Source organism: Betta splendens, chromosome 2 (genome assembly GCF_900634795.4).
Source record: "Betta splendens chromosome 2, fBetSpl5.4, whole genome shotgun sequence".
Classification (NCBI taxonomy): domain Eukaryota; kingdom Metazoa; phylum Chordata; class Actinopteri; order Anabantiformes; family Osphronemidae; genus Betta; species Betta splendens.
In genome coordinates, this window is record NC_040882.2 from 15532817 (window position 1) to 15544141 (window position 11325).

The window sequence follows — 11325 nt, forward strand, 5'->3', positions numbered from 1 at the left end:
CCATGACATTGTTTTTTGTGCTTAATGTGCAGACCTCACATCTTTGCGCCACCTGGTGGTTAAAACGAGACTAGCACCCTGATTTTTTTCAGCTTGCTGAAGGATTAAAAATTCTTAGTCGGGGACGCACCCGTTGCGCGGTGGCGACACTACTGTACTGCAGTAAAAATGGTGGTCGTGTTGAAGTGCTATAACTGTATGCTCCAGCAATCAACAACCCTTGAATGAGCAATGAATGTGAGTTGCGGTTCAGTAATAGATGACGGCTACAGAGGTGAAGCAGCTGCAGTTTTGTTGAGTTTAACTGTTAACTTACTGTTTCCCTGGTTTTTTTCCCCGAACCTGTTTATTGTGTTTTATAAAAAATTGCCTAAATGCCAAACATGAAAAAAAGCTGATGGTGGAGTCCAGTGAGACCGTCACGACCACAACCTGTCTAGTCACTGGAAAACAGTACAGGAGTGATGACTGACAGCACAATGAACGTCAGAATATTAATCGTAACATAACTTAGAACTGTTTGTTAATGACTTATTACTTAAAGGAGAAAAACTGCAAATAGAAAGTTTATCACAGGGGCTCCAGGGTGCAAAAATGAAGGGAACACTAAAATAACACATCTTAGATCTAAATGACTAAAATATACTTTTATGCTCCCATCTGTGAAGAGCACAGGGTGTCAGTGGCGAATTTGCCCATCTTGGTGTTCTCTGGCAAATACCAAACATCCTGCACGGTGTCCGCCTGTGGACGTCGGCCCTCCAACCTCCCTCATGGAGTCTGTTTCTGACCGTTTCGAGACACATGCACGTTTGTGACCTGCTGGAGGTCATTGTGCAGGACTGCAGTGCTCCTCCTGTTCCTCCTGCTGCTGGGTTCCTGCCCTCCTACGGCCTCCTCCACACCTCCTGATGTACTGGCCTGTCTCCTGGTAGCACCTCCATGCCACGCTGTCAGACACAGCAAACTTTGCCACAGCAGTGGGCAATTTGATTTCACAGTGTGATTGGCTTGGAGTTACATTGTGTATATATATATATATATATATATATATAGGCATAAGAATATATTTATGTGTATGCACACGCCTTAACATTATTATTATTAGCAACATTATACCATTTTTTTCCTTTCTTGACTCTGTTTGTACAAATGTGCAACTCAAACACAAGGTGTCGCTGCTGAACATTTATTCCCACCAGAATTTATAAATTTGAACACAGTTGCTGTTCAGACACAAAAAATACAGAATATTGAAGCAGAAGCATTTTTACCACAGCTAGAGCTGCATGTTCTCTATTATCTTGTGTGTGTGTTAACTCAACATCCATCGTTCACTTCTGCAGGCTTTTCCTCCTTGTGAAAGATTTTCCCATCAGGCTGTTTCCTCCACCTCAGTGTGACTCCACTCACTCCTTTCTCCTTCAGTCTGTCCTGCAGCTGATAGACAGGAAACAAAAACATCATCACATCATGATCAGCCACACCAATGAATATATACTGTACAAATGATGAATTTCTAACAGGTCATGTACAGACTCTACAGGAAACACTTAAAGCAGCTGTTTGGAATGTGATGTGTTGATTGTGGCTGGCTGCGCAAAGTCTTGGTGTCTGAGCAGAACGAGGAAAATCTGAGTCTGCACGTCTTAATAGGGTTAAAACTGAACAAACTAATAGAGCGTGTTCCTAATTAAAGTGCACACTGAACAGCAGGAAGTTTGTGTGTTTGGATGTCGCCTCACTGAAACATGTTAGACTTATTAGCTTTTTTCAATTTAAGCATCAAAAATCTAAATATAAAGCTTTTTTGTATTTATCTATATTAATCATACTTTAATTACTTATACAGCACAGATTTGATCTGTTTCCAAACAAAACAGAAAAACTTGAAAAAACAATCTTGGACAATGGATTATGGAGATTTACCTGCTTCAGGATGTTTTCATAAACATCAAGGTCGTTCAGATCCACAGAGGAGCTGAGTCTGAGTTTAAGTACTTAGAAACAGAGAAAATCACAACATGAGTTTGTGTAGTTCTAATGTTGTGATATAAAAACTGATTCTAAATACCTGTTATACTCTTCATATCCACTCTGTTATAGCAGACAAATGGTAATGTTGTATCATGGAGCAGTAGCCTCCATTTTCCTGACCTCTGCAGATCCACAGCAACTCTCATCTGGTTCTTCCATACCTCATCAAATGTGTATGTACTGTTATCCCAGTATCTGAATGAGGAGTTGCTGCCATCAGACCAGAACATTTGTAGATAAAAAACAACGCCGATCCAGACTCGCACGTTAGATGGCACCAAATTGTTCAGATTTTGATTGTTGACCCATGCGTTGTACAACCATGAGCTGGCGTTCCATGGTACGTAACCATAAGAGTCTAGGTCAGTGAAGTTCTCTCTGCAGTACCTCCAGGCTGTGAACCAGTCCATAGACTGATTCACATAAACCTCCTGTGTTCCTGTAGTCAAAGGTGAGAATAACAAGATGGTGATGATGAGTTTTCAGAATAACTATTTGCGCATGTACAAACTAAACTTTATTGTCAACAACACATTGAAGTTTAAAACATTGGTTGTAGAAGATCTTTTGTGTTCTCACCATTAACACAGACAAAGGGATATTCCAGTGAACAGTTTTCAATCCACCATCCTCCATTAGTTGAAAAACTACGACCTAAACAATACGGTAAAAATGGACCATTTTTGTTTTGGTTCTGTAAATCTACAAACTTGTCCCAAATGTCATGTGTCCAACGCCAATCGTGACGAGCGTTGAGACCAATCCAGACCTGGGAGTTGCTACCAGATAAGGTATTGATAACATGGTTTATTTCTGTGATGGTTTCAATGGTTGCCAGGTCTGTGTATGTGGTTCTGCAGTAGTTCTGAGCCTGACTCCACGTCAAATTTGTATTAACAAAGTGATACTCATGGTAAAGACCTGAGGAGAAGATGAACCACCCTGAAAAGATGAGGGAAGTCATTAACACTGATGGAAAACATTTGAATTGCTTCTGATAATTTCTGTAGTGTTATTAAAGATGTTTTTATACACAAACAGTTTTATTTTCATCGATTAGGTCTTAGTAGAGAATTCTCATTGGGAACACAAGCAACTGGACCACTGTGACTGTTGAAAACAGACTGGTTTATACTTAATCTTTAAGGACTTTCAACTCAGCAAGAGAAACTAACAGTTCCAATGCAACAGTGACAAAAACAATAATATACATATGTTAAAATAAAAGTTATTAAATATTTCACTGACCTGAGAGATAAAAAACTCGCAGTAAGGTCCTGTCCATCATTATCATCATCTTCATGCTGACCTGCTGATGGTAGAAGGAAGCTTTACTGTATATAGTCATGACCACCTGCTATGTTTGTGTTTTATTGGTTTAACTTGTAAATGATTCTCTCCAACACGTCATTTGTTGTTGATCCTTGTTTCATCTTTCACAAACTGAATAACTGTAATCACCAAAGTACTACTGTAATATGACTTTATAACTGAGTATTTGCAGTTATACAGTGAATCAGCTGTTGTGTTCAGTAATGAAGTTCCTTTGCCTTGAAATCTACCACAGTCACTCCTACAGCTGCATTGCAATGGTCAGTTCACACAGACTACTCTCGAAGTGTCTAAACAAACAGATCTGGTGATGAGTTGCCAGGTGTGTAAAAAGTGGTGGCAGTGGTTGTGCTCCTGGAAATCTCCCCCACTCCTAATGCACTCTCCCTGCCTGAGGCCCCACGGCCAGTGGGCCAGACACCCACCCTTCCCATTAATGAGAAGTGGGTGTGGTCATGTATATGAGAGTGCATGGGTTCAAGTATCTGTATGTGGTGCGGTTGGTGTATGGGGGTCTAGTCTCCGCTCTGGGTGGGTGGATTCCCTGCCTGGGTGGTCTCTTCTTCTGCTGGGCTCCCCGGCTACTGGCTTCCTCCCATCACCCTGGCTTTCACAAGTGGCAATGTTCATGCAGTACAGGCAGAGACAGGAAGAGACTCAACAAGCTGGTTCAGAAAGCCAGCTCTTTCCCAGGTGTGGTGATTTTACTTGACTTACTTGATTATGTATTTTATTTTTTCTTGTATAGTTGATACTGCTGTCAGTTCTATTTACTGTCCTTTCCTACTGCTGTACTGTTTGTCCCCTTTAATGTCTTCCTGCAGCTGCAGACAAAAGAATTTCCCCATCGAAGGTGTAGCGGATTCAAATTAATAGTTTGATATTAATGCAGAAACGTTAATATACCTCGAAGTTGGGGCACCAGGTTTGTTTTAAAGCTGAAACCACACTTGTGTCAATCCAGTCAACACCAGATGTCAATTCAATGAGTTACCAGTCATGAACAACAATAACCACTTTATTGTGATAAAACCAAATCAGTCTCTTACGCCGTGAATTCTTGTGGCTGTTCAGTGACCTCTGCTTAAGTCTGAAGAACAATGCACACAAAACCAGATTCCTTTTAACGTTTTATTAATCTAACACTACCGGATATATGAATAACAATATGGAAATACTCAAATAAACAGAACAAAAAATGAGAGAACGATCAGAATGAGATGATGAACAGTGAATGAATCAATGAGTGAAAACACAAAGAATGGTCAGACATGAGTGTGTGATGGCTTTGATCAAGCGAAAAGAGTATTTGTCTCTAACTTATTCAAATCTAAGGACAACTAATGAATTTGGAATGTTCAATTTTAGCGCTTTGAGAAACACCAGAATTCTCAGAGGATCAGAGATGTTCGTCTTGCCTTAGTTTGGAGCTGTAGCCGCTGTGCAGCGTCTCCCGTTGCCGGTTGGTTGCGCAGGCGTGTCCTCTCTGGTCCAGGTGCCACGGCCTCTGGGCCAGGAATCATCGCCCGCTGTGATGATGACGGCTCAGGTTCAGCGAAGTAACAGTCAGCCAGGCTGGACTTTCCAAGGTGTTTCAAAGCGTCAGCGCTACTTAAACTAGCCCAAAAGCAATGGAGTGCGTTCGTGTTTTTAAGTTTAACTTAGGTTTACAAAATTTAAGAACAAAAGAAAATTAAAGAAAGGTAATGCGACGCAAAAAGAAAAGGTGAAAGAAGTTTGAAGATAGAGGGAAATCCGTTTTGCCTTGGGTGTCACTGGTTTAAATACCTCTGGGGCAGTGGTCACTGCAGGGCGGAGAAATGACTTCAACCAGTGGTAAAGAGTTCCACCTCTTCAGATCAGGAATCAAACTATTTGATTTGGATCGCTCCTAAATCTGGGATAACTAAGCTCTTCTCTTTTCATCAAGCTCAAAGTTCCATCACACCATAACACAATACACATGTAATGATCACTTTGACATTCAAATAAGCAGGGAAGTCAGAATGGTTAACAGCAATATTAAATGAATAGAATATTCAATCTAATTCATCATGACTGGTCTTGTCTTATGTAACACCAAGTAAACACTAAAACATACACGAATAAGAAATGCAAGTAAAATCAAATTATAAATGACCTAATCTGGACATTACTAATTAAACTATTGTGACACTTAAAATGCAATACAATAATGAGGCTACCTCATCGTAGCTGGTGGACATAGCATATACTGTATGGATGTTGCACAGATTAAAAGAAGTAAAGAAGGTGAGTATCTGTATTTCACTTTGTACATTCACACAGAGGAGACCATGGTGATAAGTTGAAGTCCCTTATCTCTGGGAACTGGAAAGGACGTGGAGGCTCTTCAATGAGGGAGTTAAGTTCACATGTAGGTCAGGTTACCTCAGCCCAGACGTGGATTGCTACAAAGGGATGAATAAAGTCTATCTCATCTTATTATTAATCTCACATAGAAACTGCCCTCCAGCCTCTAGAGACCTGCCTGTTCCCATGGCCTCCTATTTCATCACATGCAGCACATTGTCAGTTCACCTTCTTGTCACATGTTGCAGTGTTCCTGGGGTGTGTTACAGAAAGCAGGGTTTTTTTTAACCTTCTGCTAAACCCTAAACTCTTGGTTGATTAACCCAGAACCTGCTTACCCTTAGTATGTCGGTTCCAAAACACGTGAGAAGAGTTAGGTCACGCGTGTGCATGGTGTGTATATATAGAGACACTGTCAATGGATCGCCAAATTCACGAGTCACCATAGAAAACCAAAGCAACAAAAAATACATCATATTTCACAGAGGCGAAGTTGGAGGTTTTAATGCTGAAGAATGAGGAATTCAAGCCAATTATTATTAGAAAAAGAACAAACTACACTAGAGCTACTGTACGCCCACCATGAGTGGACAAACCAGCTGCTAAGGCCTACAGACAAACTTGGAGGGAAGTACAACCAAAGAGAATGCAAATGCAGAATACAAATAAATCTAACCACGAATCTAAATATTTAACCAGAACTGAAAATCACTTCTTCGCAGGAGTAAATGTACTCTATAAATAATAACACGCTAAAACACATACTGGACACAACAAAAACACACGGACGTTACCCTCTCCTCTTTTATTGTAATGAAAAATGGAACATAATTTTCACATTTTTTTACTATTAATTTCATAAGATTAGAAAAATATTGAATAATAGTAATATTCTTGTTTTATGAGGTGTAATCCTTCTGGAGCAACTCTGTCCCAGGTCAAAATGAAACACAAAAACATCCTACTAGAAGGTAAGTTGTGATTACACAATTACAGCATCTACGTATTAAACATGTTTAACATGGTCTTTCTGTAATGTAGCTAACAGAAAGAAGGCAGAGGCTCGTCAGACAGGTGGGGCCACCACCACCTCCCCTCACCCCATCTGAGGAGCTGGCTCTGTCCCTGAATAAAGGGCGAACAGTGGTCGAGGGTATTCCTGGGGCACTTCATCACACAGAACCTCCATTGACATGAGTAACATTTACCACAGGAGTACACATTTTTATGACTTATTTATTTTATTTATGACTTTAAATCAACTACTATCTCTGTCACTATGATTTTTGACGATGACGGACGCATTGTATTATTGGACCCTCCAGGGATAACAGTCATGTGCATCCCTCATGTGACATGTGTAAGTGATTTGTTGCCAGGTACCTTTTATTTGTGTTTACTTTTTTTGTTGTTTTATTGCCAGATAAAGTGTACTTGCATATTTCCACTGTAGGATGATGATGAAGAGATCACTTCTGCTGTGACGGAATTGGACAGTGCTGCTGGATCCACAGAGGTCTGATACTGTACATACCATAACATAAGATATGACCCGCTTTACCATTACAGAGTAACAAATTGTCATTGTCCTTTCACAGAACATTCCTGGGGATTTCAATGCAGATGAGGGTCCATCTACCTCATCCCTAAATCTAAGCACTGTAAGAATTTGTCTGCATCGCATAATCTTTAATATATGCTTTTTATAATTTAAAAAAGAATTAATTTTTAATGCCTTCCTAGTTGCCAGCAAAGGAGCTGTTTAAGGTCTATCTTCAACAACAAATTAAAAAAGTGACCCTGAAGATGGACCTTTATACAGCTCAAAATAGAGGAGAAGAGACTGGCTATTAAAAAGGCTCAACTCGAAATTGAAATACTAGAGCATCGCCTTAAGTTTAGAACTTTATCTGAACATTATTATTAAAATCTGAAGTGTGCGTGCGTAAAGCAATGCCGCTAATATTTGATTTTACTTTTTAGGACATGAAAAAATCATCTTTGGTTGTTATTTTGCAGTAGAGCTGGAGATGAAGCTTGTAACCAGATTATATATCTACTGCCTATCTGTAAGGAATGACCTGACTGCCTATTTCCATTCTCCCTCACACTCCTCTCCTCTGTTAATGCTCCTGGTTTGCAGTCAATCCTACTCCCCTCACCTGTTACCAGCATTGATTAATCATTCTACACACCTGTGCCTTTCTCTCCACTTCTGGATAAAGGAACACTTCACCATTTATCAGTGGGGGTTAACAAAAACATGTCGAGTAATATGTAAGAATGAAGCGACACTCATATTCCTCTATATTTTCTGTGCAGAGAAATGACCACTTAATTCCTCTGCATCAATCCACCAGGGCCACTGAAGATGATGTAAAACACGTCATTCTCTGCTGCTTTGGTAGATTGCCGTGGGCTCACAGACTACAATTTGTGCTTTCTGGTTTTCTCCATACCTGCTTGAGCACCAGCCTAAAAGGGGGGCGGAGCCAGGCAGAATGGGAGGCGGGGCCAGGCAGAGAGGGAGGCGGAGCCAGGATGCTGAAGATCAACTGGTGTCTCACCAATTGTTCATCCTTGCATACAGGTACAGCAGTAATATTCAACAGCCGAAGGTAGTGCCATAGATTATTTAGAAGACGAGTTCTACTGTACATCCTGTTAGCACAGTCTGAAATTCTTGGTTACTTGTGTGAGCCAGAGTACAGCGCAGACGAGTGAAGCAGAGGAGAATAAAAGCTCAGAAAGCCAAGTAGTAGTTTGGCAGGCAGCAACTCATAGATGAAACAGAGACTCTTGGAAGGGAAAAACATCCTGATTTACCAGCTACTAACAGCAGATGAATGTGTGATGTGTTTCAGCAATCAGAAGCTGGATGGAGTAAACACGGTGAAAGTGAAAAGCTACATAACATCAACTTAATGCTAAATCACATCTGGTAAAACATGTACACGTGTTGAAGCTTCTCCATATCAATGAAACAGGTTGAAATTTAACATCATTGTGGGCTTCACTCACACAGATTAAATCAGAGACAGAGAACGAATCAAACTGTTCAGTTTTAGGTTGGAATCAATGAATAAATGACAAATCTTCATTAAAACCTTCTTCTTTCAGCTAAAACACTCCAAGTCCTACACACAAACACAAAATGTCTCCATAGACAAGCAGATATTTGAAATTTTATGGGATGTTTGTTAACTCTGAAGCTGACTCCTCAGACTAATCACACCTAAATATTAAACAAATGATGAAAACTACAAACCAAGACAATTTCATTGTTTATGTTTCATTGTCTGACTACAAACTTGTGACTGTGTCACCATCATTCAAACCGCTGCACGACTGACGACTAGTTCTGTTTTTTCTGCAACAACAGAGACAGAACCGAACCTTGTTCACAGCCCCTTTTCTGAGGAAGATGTACAGGAACAAGTCAGCAACAGGATTAAGTTCACTGAAAAAAAAAGCAAAAAAGTATACCTTATAATTTTGAGGTTTGACCAGGCAACATATGATGTAAGGCAGGAACAGCAGTGTGTAAATCAGCAGCACCAGAACCAGAAGTCCAACAATTCTGCGCTTTTCCTCAGCACGAACACTGATGGAGGCAGACAAAGTTCTAAGGGTCCCAACCAGGAAGAACATGAGCAGAGGAAGAGGGAGGAGGAGGAAGATGCCAGAAATTTTAAGGTACAAATCAAAGTTAACATTCAAAGTGAATACACGTAAGATCAAGTTAGATAAAGCCAAAGTCCAGACCACAGCGCAAAGCAGCAGATACATCTTTACTGTTCGTCTGGTTCGGTACCACAGCGGCCAGACGATGAGCAAATACCTGGAATACAGAGACACAGCAGACGATGGTCACCACCATCATCTAGTGATGAAATGATGGACACACGGTCTACATGTACAGAAGTTACCTTTCCATAGCTATGCAGACCATGAAGCCAACACTGGCCACCAGAGCGAAGTCGAACATGAATGAACCAATAGTTCCATATTTTGTCTCCAAAATGATCGTGGCACAGAGCTGAACAAGATCAGAAACCAGGAGGTTGATGACATAGATCGGAGCAACGTTGTCTTTCTTCACCTGCAAAAAACATTGGTAAAATACACAAATGTGAGCATGCACTTCATTCAACTAGTGATTTGTGTTATTGCATGGTCTGATGGCTTTAAACATCAACAAATTGACACATTCACAGCTAAAGGAAATAAAAGGTCCAAACTACTACCAAACCTGGGATTTGACCAATACCTCTTTTAACCTGTTTAAAGTGGGCCTTTTAAACAGAGATAACTTAGTTTTATTATCAGTCAGTTCTACTGTAACTTGTTCAGAATGAAGACGACAGCACCAGATCAGTGTCACCACTTACTGCAGTGAACTGAACAACTGTCAACATGAGGAAGTAAATTATTGATGTAACAAACGAACCAGAGAGGAAACAGCGAAGATGGCGACGGGCGTCAGGACGAAGCCGATGGTTACGATCAGCCATCTTGAAACAATTTGTATTTTAAGATAATGCTCAAATTCAGTGTCCATCAATGTGTTGTTAAAGTCACTCTGATTCATTCTTCATCGAGAAACTGGAAAAGAACAGAGTTTAAAAAAGTGTCAGTAAAGTTCTAGTAGAACTGTTCATTTGTCCAGTAAGTGAAGCCTAAATATTATCCAATGTCTCACAAACAGTTCTACTAACTCAGAGGTTTCTGCTCTACTGAGAGACAAGAATAGAACAAGACCAGACTCCTCCTCAACTGAACTAGAACTAATGAATGTGCTGAACATCCTGAAGTCACAACGACACTTTGTCCTTTGGCCGAAACCACTGAACAGGTTCAAACACACACTTAATACCCAGGAAATGTAAGACGTCGTCCTGCAAAGCAAACAGAGCGGACCGACTGAAGCCGGAACAGGATCAGCGGCTCAGACCCCACGTGGAGCTGCTGACTGACCAACACCTGATGGTTCACGTCAAGGCCCCTGATGAACCAAGATACGAAACCCAGCGATGTGAAGCAGGAACGTTACCTGAACGACGCAGGACGACCGGTGATGCTGTGTCCAGCTGCTGCCTTACGTTCTCTGCGTGACACCAGAGTCACACTGTTCTTCGTGTGTGACTCTCGCAATTTAACCACTGCAACGATAACGTTAAAGTGGCATTAAAGATCTTTTATAAAAAATATTGCTAATGTGACATTTGTGCAAGACTCCAGCCTCCTCACAAATCGCTTCATCAGTCACATGTGGCCCTTTATCAGACATTCTGCTGAGACACAGGAAACTGGCTGCATGGTTACGGTTTAGGCAGATAAACAGCGCTTCAGTAAATATCGACTTAAAGCAGCGTCTCTGAGCCTCTGCAGGTTGGTTCCAGGTTCTTTCTCCGTCCGTCACTCTGGAACCATCTCTGGTTCTTTACCAGAACCAGTCCCACAGGGTTTTGGGTCTGAGTCCCACTTTAACCTGTAATCTCCAGATGCTCCTGTAGAGAAATTGACCTTGAAATGAGTGGAAACTGACGAAAGTAGTAATAAACACATACAGGATTTATTAAATTGTGCTTCAAAACAATCACACAAATAAAAATGTTTTGGACA

General features: G+C 40.8%; 2 protein-coding genes and 1 long non-coding RNA gene across 3 annotated transcripts; 1 reads left to right on the plus strand and 2 right to left on the minus strand.

The window, feature by feature from the left end:
- Positions 1 to 1188: 1188 nt before the first annotated feature.
- LOC129603617 (secretory phospholipase A2 receptor-like) lies at positions 1189 to 3349 on the minus strand. Its single transcript, XM_055505863.1, has 5 exons — positions 3286 to 3349; positions 2617 to 2979; positions 2075 to 2476; positions 1930 to 2000; positions 1189 to 1440 (listed from the first exon to the last, which is right to left on the minus strand). Exons 1-5 carry the CDS (start codon positions 3338 to 3340, stop codon positions 1321 to 1323), a joined length of 1011 nt encoding a protein of 336 aa, XP_055361838.1. The 5' UTR covers positions 3341 to 3349; the 3' UTR covers positions 1189 to 1320.
- Positions 3350 to 6521: 3172 nt separating this feature from the next.
- Positions 6522 to 10957, minus strand: LOC114849448 (lysophosphatidic acid receptor 4-like). Its single transcript, XM_041073648.2, has 4 exons — positions 10754 to 10957; positions 10151 to 10305; positions 9630 to 9802; positions 6522 to 9541 (listed from the first exon to the last, which is right to left on the minus strand). The coding sequence occupies exons 2-4, from the start codon at positions 10289 to 10291 to the stop codon at positions 9004 to 9006; spliced, it is 852 nt and encodes a 283-aa protein (XP_040929582.2). The 5' UTR covers positions 10292 to 10305; positions 10754 to 10957; the 3' UTR covers positions 6522 to 9003.
- Positions 8186 to 10722, plus strand: LOC129603635 (uncharacterized). Its single transcript, XR_008693722.1, has 4 exons — positions 8186 to 8318; positions 9083 to 9222; positions 9297 to 9396; positions 10556 to 10722. It is a non-coding gene; the product is annotated as an uncharacterized LOC129603635 (long non-coding RNA).
- Positions 10958 to 11325: the final 368 nt, after the last annotated feature.

What these genes read in the sequence shown, in the direction of transcription:
- LOC129603617 (XM_055505863.1), bottom strand. Translation starts at nt 3,340, where the DNA reads ATGAAGATGATGATAATGATGGACAGGACCTTACTGCGAGTTTTTTAT. An exon ending in GCGAGTTTTTTATCTCTCAG is followed by an intron (nt 2,980 to 3,285) that starts GTCAGTGAAATA and finishes TCATCTTTTCAG; the next exon opens with GGTGGTTCATCTTCTCCTCA. An exon ending in GGATATGAAGAGTATAACAG is followed by an intron (nt 2,001 to 2,074) that starts GTATTTAGAATC and finishes TCTGTTTCTAAG; the next exon opens with TACTTAAACTCAGACTCAGC.
- LOC114849448 (XM_041073648.2), bottom strand. Translation starts at nt 10,291, where the DNA reads ATGAATCAGAGTGACTTTAACAACACATTGATGGACACTGAATTTGAG. An exon ending in TCTTCGCTGTTTCCTCTCTG is followed by an intron (nt 9,803 to 10,150) that starts GTTCGTTTGTTA and finishes TGTTTTTTGCAG; the next exon opens with GTGAAGAAAGACAACGTTGC. An exon ending in GTCTGCATAGCTATGGAAAG is followed by an intron (nt 9,542 to 9,629) that starts GTAACTTCTGTA and finishes TCTGTATTCCAG; the next exon opens with GTATTTGCTCATCGTCTGGC.